This window comes from Syngnathus scovelli, chromosome 9, assembly GCF_024217435.2.
Source record: "Syngnathus scovelli strain Florida chromosome 9, RoL_Ssco_1.2, whole genome shotgun sequence".
Classification (NCBI taxonomy): domain Eukaryota; kingdom Metazoa; phylum Chordata; class Actinopteri; order Syngnathiformes; family Syngnathidae; genus Syngnathus; species Syngnathus scovelli.
Window position 1 is genome coordinate 10,828,849 of NC_090855.1, and position 20,176 is coordinate 10,849,024.

The following is a 20,176-nucleotide window of genomic DNA, read 5'->3' on the forward strand; positions in this document are numbered from 1 at the left end:
TTCGAATCTGAAAATAAACGTGCTGAGCTTAAGACTTGAAAAATAAAACAATGTATTCAAAATAAAAATACTTGTTTGAAAGTTTTTTTAGAGTTGAAAATAGTTTTGCTTCGCCTTGGTCATTTTTTTAAATAAACTTTTTATTTTCAGGTTTCGCCTCAATTTAGTTTTCAAGATTTTAGGTCTTTTTTTCAGTTGCATGTTTTATATTTTCAGATTCACCTTTTTTTTTCAAGTTCAACTTGTTTTTTCAGATTCGCCTCTTTTTTTTTTTCAGGTTCAAATCTTCTGTGGGAGTTGGGTACTTTTGACCATTATTATTCTTTTTTTTTTTACCTGGAGTGGGGGCGTGGCACTAGCTGAGCGGGGCGTGGAATCACGAGTGACAGCTGAGCACAAAAAGAGAACTAAGGGCGAACGATTTAGCCACAGTTTGCAGTTCAGCAGCCACATTTCAAATACAATTATGCCCGATTTTGCCACGGCTCTCTGAAAGCAGAGCAAACAAATTGAGCTAACACAGGCAAACTTCGTCATGACATGACATCACTTATCGGCGGGGGAATTATGAAAACGAGCGATTGCAATGATTATTCCGAACGCGCCGGCCTCCTTGCTGAGTCCGTCAACAATCCCACAGCTATTCCTCCCACTGAGCACCATTATTGCTGCTTTTATCCAGCGGGAGGCACTGACACACAAGCTGAGCGCAGGCATGCTGCCCCGAAGCTTGCGATTGACCACTTTGTTTGGATGAACAATGCCGAGCGGTAACCATGGCAACACAAACAACACCGCTTTGAGGTGTGCGAGAAATTTCAAGAGAGTTACATTAATTTGCATCTAGTTTTTTTTTAAGAGATGAAATATTCACATTTTACAATTCAGTGTCAACATTCTTGTGGAGTAGTTTGAGAACATTCAAGACGGTCACTCTCGTTAGACATGTTTAGAAAATTCATATTTGATCAAGAATGAGATAAAAAAAACATTATCAATCATAATCGAACATTCATTTTTTTAAATGGTCAAACAATCAATCTCATTTAAAGAATCATTTACAAAACTCACAATGCGGCCTTTGTGGGAAATTTCAAGGCAGCAACTTTCCTTGATCGCAATGTTCACAGACACAGTACAGCTTGCGTTTGTGTTACGGCATTATTGCTGAACACGTGATAAATGTCCCTGATGTTAGAGCAGACCACTCCATTATATCCCTATTGAAAAAAAAAAAAAGTTGTAAATTCAAACAAACCTTTCGTGAAAAATACCAAGATAACACCGCTTTTCAGAAATGTCGCCCCCTTTTGGGTTAAAAAAAATCTGACACTAGTATTCATTCCCATGTACTGTACGTTTGTCATGAAATCAACGCGACGCGTCCAAGGGCACTGAAGAAAGCAAAGCAAAAAAAGCAAAGGAGTCTGGGTGCCTTTTAATAATTGAACAGCTTCTTCTTTTGACCTTGTTCCTCACATAATGCCTCAGCCGGCTGGCAGGAAGCGTTTGGGAAGAAGGCGATTAACAGTCAACATTGCCTACAGTGCAGCTTTGCAGTAGACAAATTGTTTGCTCGCTCACTTTTTTTCCCAACTATATGGCTTGGCGCTCGAATAGTTTTATGCAAACTCATAAATATTATTGGAGTGTTGGAAATGACTTGCGTTAGTTACAATAAAACCATTAAATTAACATTTTTAAAGCTTTGAGTCGTGTTGTGAAACATATCATCTACATATATTTACATTGTTATTTTTCGGGTTCTTCTTTCAGATGTTCTATAATATGTGTGCTTATAGAACTTGGCTAAGAAACGAGCACGTTATGATGTGCTTTCAATGCGCAGCCATTGCGTTTGACGGGAGCGTTGCCCCGTTCAACATGGCCGCCACGTTTCGCGGAGACGCTCGCGTGGTTGATGGGTGCTTTCCCTTTAAGAGAACAGGTGCAACAGTGACAGGTGGTAGGGGCGGACGACCCGGAAATTGATATTATTATCTTCGCATCCCAAAACTGAGCATGATATTTACCACGTACCAAAATGCCCATGAAGACAACATGCGTGGGTAAGTTAAAGCTAGACTTATTCCCTCACCAAAGGAAGGCTCGTCTGATTGAGACATACACGGAAGTGAATAGTTTACACTTTTACAGTATTCATTTTTTTGTGTGGTGCATCACAAAATTTGTTTCTGGACGTCATTACAATGGTTATTTTGCTGAATAAAAACTTTCCCACAGGGCGTCCTGACTGGAGACATGGGACAACTTGTGGCCTTCTTTGTCGGGCTGCCACTGGCAGGTAACAAAAAAACACGACCCTTTCTTTTTGCGCCAGCTTTCAAAATGAGACCCCAAATGGCCTCTAAGTCGGTGACGTGGGAAGAAAACAAGACGAGCTGCGTGGTATTTCAAACACGTCCACATGAGGTGTGGGGTGGGGGGAAAAGCCTTTAAACCGCAGAGTCGCCTTTCTTCCATTCGTTTTCCTTCCCAACCAGAGAAACAGCATTCCTCGTGTGACGCATTCAATGCCTCCGTTCACGCTCGTAAATTTGTTGTTGAAAAGGTGATTAACAGTTTAAACCGCGTTTAGCGCATTAATGGTTGTAATTACTGAGAATCAATGAATGACATTGATATTGTATTATCTTTGTTGAGCCAGTCCAGGAAGACCTGATTTTAATGTTAATATTTAGTTAAGAGATGTCTGCTTTTAACCCCCAGTATTTGCGAGAATAACTGTTTCACGAGAACGAATCCTGAAATAAGTTAATGAAATAAATCACAAAAACGTTTATTTTAATTTATCTATTTTAATAGGTATATAAGAAAATCACTTATTGTTCGCTCGATTTTCTGAACTTGAAAAAAGTATAATTTGATTTCATGGTATCAAGACAAGCAGCAGGAGTTTTTTCCTCAAATTGAGCGTTTAATATCTGTAAAAGCATGCATAATGCCAACAAAATGTGTACCAGTGTTTAGCACACACTGCCTGGCGCACATACATGGAAAAAAAATATAAAAACAAACAAAAGGCAGAGCGTCTGAGATACCCGCGTGTTTTCGTTGCAGCAAACGGGCGTAGAAAATTAGGTGTGGGGAATTTGAAATTACATTTCAATTTGCTCTTCGTCCGGGGCCCGCCGTTCATGCATGAAAGATAATAATTCAAGTCGTAATCGCCGACATTCTCATTTAATTAAATAGTCATTTTCCCCCGCTGCCTATTGGAAATTGATTTGGCAAAATGGTGATTGAGCCCACCACACAGTCTGAGGACATGCCAGTCCGTTTTACCTTTTCCACTAATCGAGCTTCTTTGAAATCCTAAATAATGCAGCGTCATTAACTTGGCTATGAAAATAGGAAGTAATTGGACTTTGGGGTCAATCCCATTTGAGAATAGTGCTTGTTCTTTGAGTAAGTACTCACTCGTACATGGACATTCAGGGAACACTGCTTGCTTGTTATAATTATACAAGTAGGTCGGTATAATTGCTGCAGTGATTAATTTTGTTTCTGCACATCTCATAATAGAGCAAATGTTATAATCGCAGAAATAGTCGGATCTGGGGTCATAATGTTACACTTGCGTTGCAAGTATAAAAATAAGTCAATCACTGTAGCAACATGGTTAAACGTCTCATTTTGTGAACATGCAAGTGTAAAATGCCTCTGTAACTAGCACCTAACTAACAACTTCCACAGCAACAACAAATAAAACGACTCGAAATATCAAACTGTCAGCCATCATGTTTCCCTTCCAGTCCTGGTGCTGGCACAGGACCCGATCCAGATCCAATTCCAGACTGACCCTGTGCTGGTGCTGAGCGGCACCGAGATCCTGTTCACGGTGTTGACCGTGCCGGACGTGCTTTCCATGACGTGGCTGTACGAGGACGTGACGCTGGGCCTGTTTGCTGGCGGCTCCCCTGTCCTCAATGAAGTGGCGCAATTTCGCGGCCGCCTCACCATCACGGCCACGCAGCTCCGCATCGGAAGTGCCCAGCTGGGGGATGCCGGAACGTACACGGTGGAGGTAATCCCGCTTGCCTCCTCGGGCCTGACGCCAAACTCCAGATCAGTATCACTCAGGGTTTTTGGTAAGTACCGAAAAAAGAAAGCATCAGTTGTCTGACAGGAAATATTGTATTTGATAGCTGAGATTTGTATTAGTTTTGTTTGTTTATTTTTAAATTTTATTTATTTATTTAAAATTCATTTAATTTTTTAAAAATGTATTTTATGTTTTTCCCCATTTTTATTTTTTCAAGTTTTTATTCTCCTCCTATAGAGGAACAATCACATTAATCATGACACGCATTGTGCGCTCATGTCTGCCGTCTCGATTATTTTCAGCCATCCTCACTCAATTGATATGCAGCGCACACACTCTTTAGATATGTCATTGCGCACTTTGCATTATATTTATGTGTGCTATTTGCATTGATTTTCATAAAGGCCGGTCCAGCACGACGTCTATTGTGATCAGCCCACGTTCCCGCCGCCTAGCGCACCTTTGTTTCTCACCACTGTCTCTAACGCGCTGACGGCTGGAGCAAATTATTGCCGGAAAGGTTTGCAAAACTAAGTGCGCGCTCGTGCCGATGTCACGTCCTTGTGCGTCTGGCCCAGCTCCACTCGGAAAATACCGGCCGCCTATCGCTCACTCAGCGGAGCCGCTGGAAAGATGTTTCTTTTAATAACATAATCGGCGAGATGAATCATAAAAGAAATTATCCAACAATAAATGCCTTGAGTGAATAAAAGACCACGATTCTTAGCGACAACATAGAGTTGAATATTCAATGTATTATTTTTTGTAATTGCTTAAAAGTATATTGAGAATAAACAGTGAGTGGCTGTGTTTCTTGAATAGACGCTGTGTCGGAGGTGACCCTCTCGGTGCCCTCAGTGGCAACAGAAGGGGGCAATGTCACTCTAACGTGCACCGCAAGTGGAACAGAGCTCACCTTCCAGTGGGGGAAGGACGGCGAGGCCATCACTGAAGACGGCAGGATCACCATCGCCGGCGGCTCGCTGGTCATCAACCCGGGCCAGCGAGGCGACGCCGGAGATTACACGTGCACCGTCAGCAACCCCGTCAGCGCCCGCACAGCGACGCGGAGTCTCACCGTCTTCTGTGAGTTGTTAGCAAGCAATAGTTGATGCTAGACCCACAGTAATTTTTAGGCTAGCTAATTAAAGCCCAACTTGAGCGCCTTGGTGGAGGTGCTAAAACGCCTTCAACAGAAAGTCTCCTGGTCTTTAGAGGTGAAAACAAATCAATACTAAGTGTGTCTTGTGATGCCGATAACAACCTGCTGTGTTCATCACGGCACCAGACGGAGCCAACACCCGCTTACTCAACTGCGGGGAGTGCCGATGGAGTCATGTTTTAGCTTAGCACAATTTCTTTGGAAGTACCCAGTGCAAGACTTTCAAAAAAGTGAGTTATAAACATTTGTAATCATGCTGTTCTACCAGACGGACCTGACACCCCAGTCCTGACCAAGGACGCCCCCAAAGACTGCGTGGGCAGCGTCGATGTTCAGGCGGGCCAGACCTTGCGCCTCACCTGCCTGTCGGACTCGCTGCCCCCCGCCCTCTTCACGTGGCAACGCGACGGCCAGCCGGTGGTGCCGGCGCAGCCCGACAGCGGTGTGCTCAGCGTCCAGACGTCGTCCACGGATGACAGCGGCCGCTATTCGTGCACCGCCCGCAACGCTGTCACGGGCGGCGAGTCGGTGCGGGGGACGGATGTGTCCGTGGAAAGTGAGTTATGACCAAGGTTGACCTCTAGGTGGATAATAATGATGGCGGTGGGGCTTACAACGGTGTCCTCCCCCACCTTCCGAATATCTGTCTTCATGACAGCAGAGGGACACAATGCATCCTGGGAGATTGATCTGGCGGGAATGTGGTCAAAGTCATTCGGTGACTTGGACACACACAAATGCACACGCACACACTTCCATCTTTTGGTTTCATTTATTTTCCTTTCTCACTCTCCCCTTTCTTATCTCTTCTGTCTGGCCTCATTATCTTTCTTTGTTACCTCTGCCAAGCTCAAAGGGTAAAGCAGGTGTTTTTGTTACCAGCATAACTCAAAAACCACACTAACTATTTCCAACAAAACTTTAAATAGCCTTTTAGTGTCTGCAGGGTCACATTGAAACAACATAAAAATACAGGAAAATTGCACCGTAAAAAATATTTTGTTATACACATCGCAGGTGCTGCTCTCATTTATGACCTGCGTCTTTCCTTGCGTTCCAGACACTTGCCTGGATGTCGGTGAAGTGGTGGGCATCGTGATTGGCAGCTTTCTGCTGCTGCTCATTTTGGTGCTGCTCATTGTGCTGCTGGTGTGTCTCGTACTGAGGAGACGGGGTGAGGACCTTTAGTAGTCTGTCGTCATCTGTTTCTGTACAAATATTCATGACTTCTTCCATAATTGAATAATGCCTAAATCCAGATTTTATGTGTGACACATACCGCTATCAAGACTTTGTGCCTGGCTCCCGGTAATCGTTTGCGCCTGTATTGTTGCAGCGCGACAAAGGCAAGGTGAAGTTATCACGGTCCAGAAGAACCGCACAAATCCTCAACCTCAAGTAAGCCAGTGAGCAAGCAGATGATTCGCTCTTGATTTTAACCAGCGTGTGATGGCGCCATTGAACCGCGGCTCATTTTTTTTCTGTCACCATTAAGCCTCCTGATCCACGCGCTAACCTCGCAATGGATCCAACCCGAAATCCCGACCCCCCTGTCTTTCAATGGAGCCCACGAGGCCGCCGCCCCGCCGGGTTGTACGCCGGCCAGGAGCCGAGGCCCACCAACCTGCAGGCTCTGCAGCTGAACAACTTGCAGCGGAACGGTCTCGCGCCCGAACTCCTTGGCGAACTTCCTCGCAACGCATCCTCCTACCCGCTTGACGGCTTCGACAACCCGGCTTTCTCGCGGGCGGACCCGCAGCGGACCAATTCCAACGTTGTGCTCCAGACGGGTCCCGGTCAAAGCGACGGACGGCCTGCGGGGGTCCAGCTGAACCTGACGCAAGGTTCCCAGCCGAACGTCCCGATGCCCACCATTAACGTCAACCTAAACACCTTCCCCCAGCAGGAAGCCACAAATAGACCGATTCAATTAACAGACACGGGGCAGTCAAATCCCAGAATGCCAAGCGGGTCAGCCTCTCAGGGTCTTCAGGCTCAGCCGGGGCTCATCCCGACCGGATACACACACTCTCACACTGCTCAGCGCAACGCCAGGACACAGACTTACCAACAGGAAGTCAGCGCCGCCGGTTCCTCCCACCGGCAGATGTCGTGGGATCTCCTGAGAGGAACGCCGGCGTATCCCAGAGGGACACTTCCCAGGGGGCTGGCCTCGGACACGACAGACTACACCGACCATCCGCCTTTACGACAAACGCAGCCGCGAAGTCGAAATCCTTTTCGGGAAGACGCAACCTCCACTGTTCGGCAAGGCCGGACGAGGAACCACTCGGCTGATTTTTGGGACTCACGCACTCTGAGAGTGCCGCAACTTGAGCCCGCCAACCACTCAGACAGAAGCCCTACGACGCAAAGGCAGCAAGCCAGGCAAGACTCGAGGCTTTCGTCTGCAACCCAATCTTCCTCCAGTCAGGACACCACGACAAGCAGCAACCCTTTTGTCAGCCAGCAAGCTACTTTCAGACAGAGTAACCCGTTTAATTCGGCCCAGGCTGACCCAAACCGCCTCCGCCAAGCACAAGCGGTCCAGCAACAGAGGGCGGCACTGGCCCAAGCGGCTCAAACCCGCAGCACCAGCCAACCTCGCCAAGCTAACCAGCGAGAAGCCGACGCCCTCACACAAGCGGCACTTAAATCCCACACAGAGAGCGCAAAAGTCTTCCAGAACCGGAGACAACAAACCCAAGCAGCACTGTTTCACCCCGTGCCCCGAGCTCAACCGACTATGGCACCCGCAGGTCCGCGAGCGCCCACGCCTCCGCCTGTTATCCCACTCGCTCAGTTCCAGAGCCTTCCCAGGGCTCACACTCGTCATAAATCCAAGCAGCACCGCTCCGGACATGGCGGGCAGCATCAGCACGCACGTGGCCGTGCTCACACCCGAGGCCACGCTGGCCACAGCCGGACCGTCCACGGTCATGCCGTCCACGGTCATGCCGCCCACCAACAGCAGGTGAATTATTTTCAATTTTTCTCAAATTCTCTTCTATGTAGTATAGTAGTATAAATGTTAAAAAGTATTAAAGTTCTTCTTAATTCCTCACATTTCATCCCAACATTGGTGAGTAGAGCAAAATTCAATCACCTCATATTTTCACTGACGTTAATAAAAACAATCACTTTTTGTCTTTTGACAGCTTTTAAGCTGCTCGTTGTCCCTCGCGATTTTTCTTGCTGCTGTTCTTTTTGCTGCTTGTTGCGCGTCAACAATAAAGCGTTTGTGTCTCCAGCATCAGGCTCACCGAAGTAGGCCGAGGTGATGACAGATGTCGGCGAGACGAGTCGCACTCCTCTGCTTCGCCTCGTCTCGCCGCTCAAACTAACAGCTGACAAATGGGAGCTGACAAAAACGCCCAAACAACAACAACAACAACAACAAAGGTTACTTGGTCCTAAAGCTGTTTGAAAAAACAAAAACAAAAACAAGCCTCCATTAAGCAATGCATCACATTTTAAACTGTCTTGAATCATCTTTTAAACACGACGAAACGTACTGCAGTGCAGTTCGAGTCTCACTATTGAAATTAGAACGTACGGAGCAATTTTTAAACCTTTGGGATGATTTTATATTCCTCTTTTCCATAAATGCCTTTTTCCTGGATTTTGATTGGCTGAAACAGCTGGTTAGAGGGTATATGATTTTTAAAATCTAAAAAAGCCTCGTTGTGATTACTGCCCTAGCAATTGATTAAGATTTTTAAGTTTTTTTTTTTTTTTTACTAGCATTTTAGGTGAGATTCAGGAATTTACCATTGTAGTTTACTACAATTTCATTTTAATTTACTTTCTTTTATTTTTACATCAGGTGATTTTTTTTTCCCTCTTAATGGGAAACAACTTGATAATTAGCTACACTATTTATATAGTGCCAGTTGATAATTTGCACTTACAACCTGCCAATGCATTTGAACATTTATTTTGTTTCATCGGTGTTGATAAGGCCTAATTGGTCACAGACTCTACCTGTCTTAAAAAAAGCAATTTACAGTATATCAAATCAGTGATAAGAGTCTGTCTGAATGCCCAATGCAGTGTTTAATTTGCACCTTCTGTTTACGGATGCTCATCGCGACACTTCTCAATTAAGAGGATCGGCCTCGCCGGAGTCGGGGAAGCGACGCTCGGCTAACCATGAAGGGGATCCCGCAATTGGACGGCCGCTTATTAATTAAAGGCTTTTATGCGACTTAAATGAGTTGGGGAAGTAATCGCAGCCATGCATGAGTGAGGTCAGCACAAAGAGACGAGAGCAGCCCGGCCTGGCCTGGCCTGGCCCGGCCCGGGCTCGTCTTTTCGCTTTCCGCTGAAAAAGCTCATTCACTGTCTCGTGCCAGGGTCGTCATCACGAAGGAATGTCATTATTACTTGAGCTATTTATTGATTGTTGAATTTTCTTTACTCAGGGACGTGCTTCGGAATGTTTTAGTTAGCTTGCGGCTGTCGAGATTATATTTCATCGTGTTTTTGTACTGCCAAGAACAACGTCGAATGTGCCAAAGGTGACCATGAACGCAAACGCTGCATATCGTTTATGATTATGAGCAAACAATAAAACTCTGTTTACATTGCACATGTAAATTGCATGAATTGACAATTTGTTCTCTTTGTGAATTATAATAGCAGCTCACCTCGTTAATTCTAGTACAATCGAAGGACCGTATTGATTTTTAGAACTTAATACAAGATCGCAAGTGAAGCTGTGAACAAACCAAGAAGCGCAAATTTGAAAAATTTAAAACTCGACCGCATTCAACTTTTAAAATCAATAATCTGTTTTCCAAACACATTTTTAAGCCTTTGATTAAAAAGTTAAACCCATCGGTTGGAGCTTGCGGCGTTGTGTGTGTCTCGCGCCGGTGAAGAGGTCAAAACTCTTGCAGGATCTTTTTAAGAGCAGTGCTTGTATTTTTGCCTCTCGCTCGTGTTTAAATTTAGAAGTGCTGTCAAGCGCGGGCGGACTAGAACAACATAAGCCACCCCGCATGTGTTTTGGCTCTCGAGCTGCTGCGACTACTCAAATGTTGAATGACTGTTTGATTGCACGCAGAGTCTCCTCAGCATGCCTTCATTGTGACGTTGTTGAATCATTAAGGCTTTTCACACACTTTTCAACTGGTTGGCCTTCCCGAGACGTAACAGCCAAGAAAAACCTCAGATTTTGCTGCAACCGTGCGCACATGCTTGCTAGCTAGTTAGCTAGCTCGTTAGCTAGATCATTAGCTAGCTTGCCAGCTACCTGCTCTCGCCTCCACTGAGGATTCTCAGTCGAGAGTCTTTGACGAGCGGAGGTGTGCCAGAGGCCCGGTTGTGAACGCTGGTGATTTATGGGAAAGTTGTGATGACTTTGGCAAAGGTGCCACCAGGTTCGCCCGCCGTTAAGTGGCTTGTTTGCAAGGCGCAACAATTGAAAGGACGAGACAAACGCCGGCGCGGCTCGTCCTATTTGCATGTAAATCTGCTGCTGTTTTCGCCACCAGGATGATTTAGTGCAACCCAGGGCTGGCTCCTCTTCGGGGCTGCTTCGGAGGCCAAGGTAAAGCCCGGTTTTGTTTTTTCCTATATTGATGAATGCTCACTTTATGTGTTTAATTTAAACACACACACAACTTTAACTCTTTGCGCTTTTACTCAGTCGCGGCGGTTGTAAAAATAGTTATGAAGCTTTGACTGCACTTTTTTATCCATCCATCCATCCATTTTCTGAACCGCTTAGTCCCCACGGGGGTCGCGGGCGTGCTGGAGCCTATCCCAGCCGTCATCGGGCAGTAGGCGGGGGACACCCTGAACCGGTTGCCAGCCAATCGCAGGGCACACAGAGACAAACAACCATTCGCACTCGCACTCACACCTAGGGACAATTTGGAGTGATCAATCGGCCTACCAAGCATGTTTTTGGGATGTGGGAGGAAACCGGAGTGCCCGGAGAAAACCCACGCGGGCTCGGGGAGAACATGCAAACTCCGCACAGGGAGGGCCGGAGGTGGAATCGAACCCGCACCCTCCTAACTGTGAGGCGGACGTGCTACCCAGTGCGCCACCGAGCCGCCTGCACTTTTTTATGTTGTGTTTAATTGACTGAGGCCAAATGACGACATATTGCTGACGAGCGGCGAGGTGGATTGATGGGAAAATCGCAACTGATGCCGTGCTGACAAAAACAAATACAGATATCACCTTGAAAAAATCGATCCGAAATTGCATACCAAATCAATCAATCGATCAATCAATCGGATTCTTCTAAGCGTCCTTCACTGGCGCCTGTGAACATACCCTCCCTCTCCTCTCCCTTAAGGCATCAAATAAAACGTATGGACTTTATGGGTCTGCAGCTGACGACATTTTTTTTTACCCTGAATTTAGCACTTAGGTTGAAAGCGGGGCCTTCCATCCACCCTGGGTGTCCTTGAGCGGGACGCCGAATCCCCGACGGTTCATAACTGTAAATAGCTCCAGACTGGAGTGTCTAAAAATGTAAATGATTCGCTCAAACTGCCACAAGGGGAAGCCACGTGTTATCCATTGATCGCTCGCAGCATGTTTTTTTTTTTTTTTTTCCCTTAGGGGACGGCCCATCGCCATCTGTGCAGCGTCAAAACTCCGCCAATCTCCCTGAAAAATAAAATCATTGGCAATCATAACATAAATGAAATCGACAGCCTTGTTGGTGAAGGTGAACGCTCGTCTTTTGGGAATACTTAACAAGAAACATAATAACCTCCCTCCCCCCCTTCCCAAAACGCTGTGTCTTATTGCTGTCATATTTTTATAGCATTCTTCTTTATTCTTACCTTGCCTCAGTAACGTTTAGAATACAGATGCACCAGCTGCTTTGAGTTCAATTACAAAAAGAAAAAGGAAAAAAAACAACTTTTGCGATGGATCTTCCTAAGCTTACCTCAAGCCGAGCGCATCAGAGAGACGCATTGTTTGTTTGAAACACTGAGCAAGGAATAATAATCAGTGGAATTCAAAGCAAAACATGCTTGCTGAAAATTCAAAATCAAAGTGTTTGTTTCATTACCTCCACAGGAGCGTGACTTAAAGTGTGTTTGTGTACGACAAGATAATTTGGGTGGAGTGCTGGTTCAAAGAGGAATTAAAACATAATTTTCAACTTTGGAGTTTATAGAAAAACAGATTCCTCAAACTACTTTGTCTGGACTTTTTTATTGTTTTGGTAAAACAGTTTACATTGAGCGTTACTGCCACCTCCAGGACTGGAGTGTAACATTATTGACCACTGTACGACTTTGCAGTTAATGGAATTTAATTTTTGAAAATTAAAATATTATTTAAACAGCCATGTGAATTTTCTAAAAAAATAAAAAAAATATTTATTTGCATGTATGGGGTGAGATGTATTTGTAAGAATAAATATAGATATAAATGTTATAGATACTCATCTTTTGTAGATTGCATATATAAAATGTAGAAAATCTATATGAACATAAAATATTTAAAATAAAAGAAACAAACTTTTTCAAATATTTTTGTATTTAAATGATAAAAAATCAATGAAAAACGGTAATGCCAAATGGCAGTAATGTCAAACTATTTTCCGGCAGATACATAATGGACATTTCTGTTCCTTTTCATTACACAACAGGAAGGCTTCGCCGCGAATCATCTCAATGATTCTTGAGTTCCCACTTGACAAGTGGGTTTTTATCTAGCAAAACACTTCACAGTGTTCCGAAGCCCACGGCCCTGATGAAACAACCCCCACGCATGTTCTCATTCAAAGATGCACCCACCAGAAGGTGACCGTGTTCAACGACAACTTCCTCTGAGTCACGACAAAGCAGTGCAGGACGATCTCCGCTCTTCCAAATGTCAGCCGTGGTCATGTGACGGTGTTAAACACTGGCATTTCCACATTCCTTCAGTCAGGGTCCATTTGTAGCAAAAAAAAAAAAAAAAAACTCATTTGCCCTCTTATATTCCTTGAAAGCTTTTTGTAAAATATGTTGAAGGTCTATCAGCCGATGACATTTTGTGGGGAAACTATCAGACATTTGCATGCCAGTGCACAAGGGGCCGAGTCAGCGGAAAGTTTGCGCTGTATAATACGTTTTGAATGCGTTTGTGCGCTCGGCTGGAGACGTTTGAGATAACAGGTGGAAGCAAATTTATGTCGGCTGTCGCCCGGGTTGGCGGTGGACTTGTTTAAAGCTGCGGCGACGGATTTCTTTGCATTAAAGACCTTGTCATCATCATTTATCTGTCAGCGTCTCACATCGGAGATGCTTTATCAACTTTTCTTCTCTAGCAGATTACTTTTATTTCCTTGCCGCGACTACAGTTTAATACGTCTTATTCGATCGTTCTCTCATAGATATTTTACAGCCGTGTCTCGCACAGGCGCAACTTTAATGTGTCTTCTCCTTGGATCTCACACAAATCGTGAGATCATGTTACTCCCACTTTTGTCTCACATGTTTCTCCAACATGTCTTGGATCTCACACTTTCATTTTTGACACTGGTGTCTCACACGAGTACCTCACAACTGTGTCTCGTGAAAGTTTCTCAAACATTTCTGACTCTTTGTAGCTCACACCTAACACGTGTTGCACACGTCCTTCAATCCTTAAATTTAAAACCCCAAACGTAATGGTAATCCTGTCCAAATCGACTTCAAACCTCGAGATAAAAGTAAACCAAATTGAAGCGCTAACACTACTCCTACTCTAAACCTGATGGCGACACTAAATATAACCCCACCAAAATATTTTACTCAACTCTTCTATAAATTCAATCCCCATCCTAAACATAATCCATCCCGGGTAATCTTGTAATCGCGCCAATCATCGGCCATTTGACGAGAATCCTGAGAATGTTTGTCATAATGAGACTCATCATAATCTGCCTGCCTGCCGTTTAACCTTTCCAGACTTTTTTATCATCTCAATCCAAACTCTCACAGCTTTTCTGGGCTCACCTGCTTTAATATTTATAACCGGGACCAGCTTTCACAATGCAAACGGCTTTTATTGAAGCTGAAGTGGCTAACAGCATCAAAAACTCCACAGTCATAAGTCATCCAGACAATTGCCGCCACTAAAAATAGAGCCAATGAAAGATGTGATTGTTCGGTGGCAAAAAGGCAAATAACGCAGATCCCTGTTTTGAAATAAAGGCACAGCGCGCCACGCTAATCATCAACAGCTGCCATGCTTTGTTTACATTAGAAAGCGGGTGACGCAAGCACGTTGATAATAATGCTCTAAACAGATTTGCGACCGCTTCCCTGCTTTAACGCCACCACAACTGTCTTGAAACTGCAAATCTTCACAATCCCTAATCCTAAACTCCAACTCTTCTACATCCAAATAAAATGAACAAGGAAACACAAAGATTGCGCCACACATAATTCAAAGCAACTTTGACCTACATTTTTTATACATAAAATGTGTATGAACTAACAAAACAATGGAAAGGAGGGAAAATGTTTGTCCACACTAAAACTAGACCAAAATTTCCCCAGTTTTTAATGACTAAAATCAGATGAATAAAATCATTTCTTGACTCAAATTCACGACTTACTCGACTAAAATTTGACTAAATAAAAAACATTACAAGATTGACCAAATGTGCTAAAAACTAACTAGCATGAATCAAACTGGACTAAATTGAAAAATGTCTGATAAAATTAACACTAACTAAACACTACCTAAAACCCAAAGACTAGACCAAACTGTCAGGAAAAGCCGACGAGAGCATCTGAACTTTATTTGGATTTACTCAGAGGCACTTTGAATGCCAACAGGCGTGTTCCGACTCGCATTTAACGGGAGTTTGAGTCTGATTCTAAACGTTCTTCCGTCACGCACCTTAAACAAGAGTTGACTTTTTCATATGAGTAATGGCTGACATCATAAAAAGGATTATTAAGGCCATGTAGTAGCAGTCAACTACACCAGATTATCTGTCTGTTTATTAATTTATTGCATGTCTGGCTGAGTTGTAAGTGAGCCGCCTTTCAAGCAGCGACACGGCGGCTTAGCACGAACTCATCTCGTCCGTCGAAAAAAAAAAGTCTTATTTCAGGGTCGCAGAAAAAAAAATGAAGAGAAGCTTACCGGTTCATGCGCTGGCTTTCAACAGAGGGATTAACAACAAGGAAGAAAGAGAAGTGTCACTCCATCAAGCACAAAACACAATGAACTGACAATGTGACATTGGTGGCCGTCAAATCGGGACATATTTTATTTAGCATATTTTTCAGACAGATTAAGTAGTTAAATTAAATTTTGAATTTTTATGCGAGGGCAAGTGAGACCGTTTGAAACGTCGCAGCAATTTTGAAGCATTGAATTGGAGATTTCCTCAAAATGTCAGCCTATACAAGCTTATTGGTGGATATTTCAACCTCAAAGTTGGCCAAAATGTAAGTTTGATTGTGTTACTTTAATTTGGAATAAAGTAATCCCTTGTTTATCGCGGATAATTGGTTCCAAAAACCACCCGCGATAGGTGAAATCCGTGAAATGCAGTCACCAACAAGAAGTACTGGGCAGGCTAACGGGTTAGTGGAAAGATGCTAACTCGCGATCGTGCTAATACGCGAAAACGGACTTCTAAAGGAATGTAAATGAACATTTGGAGCAATACTACATTGTCCTAAAGGTTAGACACATGTTTCCTCAATTTCGAAGTTTTATTTTGACTTTTAAATGTTTTTTAATTTGGAAAAAAAATCCGCGATGTAGTTAAACCGCGATAATTGAAACGCGAAGTAGCGAGGGATCACTGTATACTGGCCTCTGTGGGGTCGAAACCCTCACTTTAAACCCAAACCTCAACTCTTCCCCAAGTCCGAACCCTTCCCGGACCTCGTTCAGGCTTCCACACTGCATCACTCTATAAATACAGCAGAATAAACACTTGAATGTGCACTCAATGTACATCCAGAAGTCACAGAGTGGACTTTGGCATCCACAAGTCTTTCACCTGTCAAACATAATCCACCTTTGAATGAAACCTTGTTCGAGTCCACAAACAACAGGCGGCTGTTTGATTAGCCCGACCATGTCGTATGTCGGCGTGTCCGCGGGTCATCTCCTTTGTCAAATGCTCTTTCTACCCGGCCTGCTCTAACAGCGGAGCGCATCCATGTAGAAGCGCAGATAACCGAATATGATTTAATAACCTGCATCAGGCCGTCCGAGCCCCTCGCACGTTGCCGAGGAGACGGTGTTTGGCGAGCAGATAAATTGCAGCAGTGCAATAACTGCCGTTATCCGCGCACTGGATGTTCGGGAGCGCCATGTAAATAAAGTGGCAATGGACGGCCGGCTCGCCGTAAAGACATAGATCCAATAAAGCAAGCTGAGCAAGCACACCGCTGACGGGCCGGGCCAAGACGGCCGCGAACGGAGCGCCTGACGATTAAGTGCTTCAGGAACAGGAAGTGTGCGGCAAAAAGTGAGGGAACACGAAGGGTTCCATGCACTTTGTTGGATGTGAGGTAAGGACTCAAAAAATGTTTTTTTTGTGTGTAGAATTTTAGCACGAAGAATTAGCATGCTAAGCGGCTAACAAATGTTTGACTTGATCTGATTGAAAACAAAAACATTATTATAAGCACTTTTATATTAGTTTTGTTTAAAAAAAAATAATTTGTGTTTTTGACACTTGTAATGAAACCCTAAAAGGAATGTTTGGAAGGATTTGAGGGCTGAAAAAGTTACAAACACTAAGAATAAAAAATTTGCAATGCTTAGTGGCTAACCAAGGTTTGACTTTATTTGATAGTCATTTTATAATTCTGTCATCATTGTGAGCATTTTTACCATTATTTATTTTTCAGAATTAGTTTATGACTTTTTTATTGTACAATAAATCCAATGCCTCTGGCCACTTTTTTTTTTTTTAAATCTAAATCCAAATTACAGCTGTAAATTTTACACCTTGATAAAAAACCCACTAATACTTTGTGATTATTATTCCTTGAGAAAGCGGCCTCGGGCGCAAAAAACAGCAGAATCGAAAAGAATCAATTACTTCTAATGCTTTAAATGTTTGAATTTAAATCACACAAATGTAAAGCTTGAGTGATTCTTTTAGCTACGTACTTCATACACTGTTCATTCCGTGAGGGAAATTAAATCTTGAGTTTTTGGGCTGTCATGCTAAATCCAATTGCTTTGTGGTTGCTAATGTTATTTTTTTTCCCCTCGAGGAATATGGCCTTCAATGAAGTGCAATCCAATTAATTAGGCTCAGTGATTTATTGACTGTAATCGTGTGGGCTGGGTGGTAAAAAAAATAAACTAAACCAAAACGTGAGCAACAGTTTTGTTTGTTTGGTGTGTGCAGGATGACACACACTTTTCATCACAGACCATCATGGTGTCAAAGTTGGTCGTCACCTCTTGAGTGTTTGTCTGTCTCTTCCGAGAACACGAGCGGCGAGTTAATAAAGAAGACACTCGATTGTGTTTGAAAGGAAGCTGCTTTTACACGCTCGTACTCAAACTCACGTGGTGTGCGAAAACGCAGACGGAAATCAACAGAGAAGAACTAGCACCGACATTTGGCCATGGCCAAAATGAGTGTCTTATCGTTGCATCCTAATTGTTTATCAATCTTGAAAAGGAAAAATTTAATATTGGAAAATAGTATAAAAGTGGCGATTTAGTATAATATCATATCAGTGGCTGGTTTAACAATGATCTTTTTTTTGCCCATCTTCAGCAGAAAAGATGAGGTAATCGTCGGGTGTTCTGCGCCAGGAAGTTGATGCCGCCGTCTCGCCAGGGTGACCGTCCTCCTTGGGAGACCGCCGCAGGTCCAATGTCGGAGCTGGCCTTGCAGCAGTGCAGCAGGTCGTTGTGCCTGTCCGTCTACATCATTACTTTCGTGCTGGGCTTCCCAGCCAATGTGCTGGCCTTCTCCACCTTCTGCAGCAAAGTCCGCCATAAGGCCACCCCCATTGACATCCTGCTCCTCAACCTGACCATTTCGGATCTCCTCTTCCTGCTCTTCCTGCCCTTCAAGATGCATGAGGCGATGAACGACAAGTTGTGGAAAATGCCCGAGCAGCTATGCCCGCTGTCGGGCTTCATCTTCTACATGACCATCTACAACAGCACCTTCTTCCTTACGGCCATCAGCGTGGAGCGCTACCTGGGCGTGGCTTTCCCCATCCAGCACAGCCTGAAACGCCGGCCGCTCTACGCCGTGGCCGCCAGCGTCTTCTTCTGGATCTTCTCCTTCAGCCACCTGAGCATCGTCTACATCGTGCCATTCATCGGCACTGACAAGGGGCAGGTCAAAGCCACGGCGGAACCCAACAGCACCACTACGGCTCAGAAAGAAGTATGCTACGATAACTTCACTGACGCTCAGTTGAAGGTGCTCCTGCCGGTTCGTCTGGAGCTGTGCCTGGTTCTCTTCTGCATCCCCTTCCTAATCTGCAGCTTCTGCTACATCAACTTCATCCGGATCCTGTCGCGGTTACAACACATCGACCGACGGAGGCGCCTGCGGGCCATCGGCATGGCGCTGGGCACGCTGCTGGTTTTCGCCGTGTGCTTCGGGCCCTACAACGTGTCCCACGTGGTGGGCTTCGTCACCTGGCAGAACCCCACATGGCGGGACGAGGCCCTACTGTGCAGCACCTTCAACGCCTGCCTGGACCCGCTCATCTTTTACGTCTCATCATCCGCTGTGCGGGGTACAGTGGGAAACGTAATGGAGGGGGCCAGGGCTCACCTGAGCCGGTGTCTGCCTCGCCGCCCCCCGTGGAAGCAAGCTACGGACGATAAGGAGAGCAAACAAGACCAGATCAATGCAAGCTAATGGCCTGCTTTATGTCTTTAATGCCGGCGGCGGCAGGAAATTAATGTCATGTTTGTTTGTCGCACGTGAGGTGTCTGTTCGGGACTGTTGTGACGCTGCGTGTCACTTCCCCAAAGAACCGCCGCCTGTCAAGATGAGCAAACAAGCGGCCATTGTGTCACAAGGCGCTCCAACGGCGACATGTTGACAAAGACACCAATAAAATTAATTTATTATTATTATTATTAATGTCTTCTTATTATTAATTTATTGAAGTTATCAATTTAGATCTTTAAGCGGAGTCAGTAAGGCTATCATCATTTTTTGTAATGCCTTGTATGATGCAGACTTGTAGCATGTTTGCCGCCTGCTGCTGGCCAACTTGCCAAGACCGGACGTCATTAATAGTTCAACATTCATGTCCTTATGACTCACCATTTATTCAAGGAATCGACATTCTTGGTATTATTATCAGTACTATTAACTCTTATCTGTGTGGCCTAATTTCTTTTTCCTGAAACAATGCGTCATGGCAATGCAGCCATCGCTGTGCGTGCGTGTGTGTGTGTGTGTGTGTGCCGGCGTATTCAAGCGAATGTGCCAGCAACACAAAGCAAAGCAGAAAGAGGCTGTATTTTGTTGACGTGTTTATGCTATTAAACGCGCAAGATTGCACTCCACTTTCCCCCCTAGCGAATATGAAGGTATTTCTATTTGTATTTGACAAATGCTCAACTGCCCGCAGTCGTTTTGTTTAGTTTTTTTTTTCCTCCTTCAGCTTCCTGGAAAACGCGCCTTGCGTCATTGTTGACTTTTTTGGCTCCAACAATGACAACAGGCTGGATGGAGCAGCGATAAGAAATCTGATCTTTTTATTATACGTACAAGGTCTTTTTTTTTTTTTTTTAAGCCTTATGTAAGGCTTTTAAAAAAATAAATACAAGGTCTCTAAAAAATACTTACTTTACTCATTACTTATCCATGGTCAATTTTTAATAATAATAAAAAAACCTTCCTATACAAGGGTCGGTCGGGTTTTAGATAGAAGATAGGGTTATGGTTAAATTTAGGATTAAGTTTAGCTTTTAGGGTTTAGGGCAGAATACAGGGTTTGGTCTTTACGGGTTATTTGGGGTTAGTTTCA

General features: G+C 44.3%; 2 protein-coding genes across 3 annotated transcripts; both read left to right on the forward strand.

Annotated features, from left to right (window-relative positions):
- The first annotated feature begins 1,899 nt into the window (after positions 1 to 1,899).
- si:dkeyp-97a10.3 (uncharacterized) lies at positions 1,900 to 9,819 on the forward strand. The gene is made up of 9 exons (XM_049730042.2): positions 1,900 to 2,069; positions 2,245 to 2,305; positions 3,777 to 4,112; positions 4,889 to 5,152; positions 5,497 to 5,784; positions 6,289 to 6,402; positions 6,565 to 6,626; positions 6,724 to 8,202; positions 8,480 to 9,819. Exons 2-9 carry the CDS (start codon positions 2,263 to 2,265, stop codon positions 8,507 to 8,509), a joined length of 2,616 nt encoding a protein of 871 aa, XP_049585999.1. The 5' UTR covers positions 1,900 to 2,069; positions 2,245 to 2,262; the 3' UTR covers positions 8,510 to 9,819.
- A 154-nt stretch (positions 9,820 to 9,973) lies between these two features.
- LOC125975017 (free fatty acid receptor 2-like) lies at positions 9,974 to 19,277 on the forward strand. 2 transcript variants are annotated; one of them, XM_049730044.1, is made up of 3 exons: positions 9,974 to 10,612; positions 10,727 to 10,782; positions 17,947 to 19,277. In XM_049730044.1, exon 3 carries the CDS (start codon positions 17,992 to 17,994, stop codon positions 19,051 to 19,053), a length of 1,062 nt encoding a protein of 353 aa, XP_049586001.1. In that variant the 5' UTR covers positions 9,974 to 10,612; positions 10,727 to 10,782; positions 17,947 to 17,991; the 3' UTR covers positions 19,054 to 19,277. The 2 variants fall into 2 exon arrangements, with proteins under 2 accessions (XP_049586001.1, XP_049586000.1); XM_049730043.2 differs by lacking the exons at positions 9,974 to 10,612; positions 10,727 to 10,782 and adding an exon at positions 16,364 to 16,717.
- Positions 19,278 to 20,176: the final 899 nt, after the last annotated feature.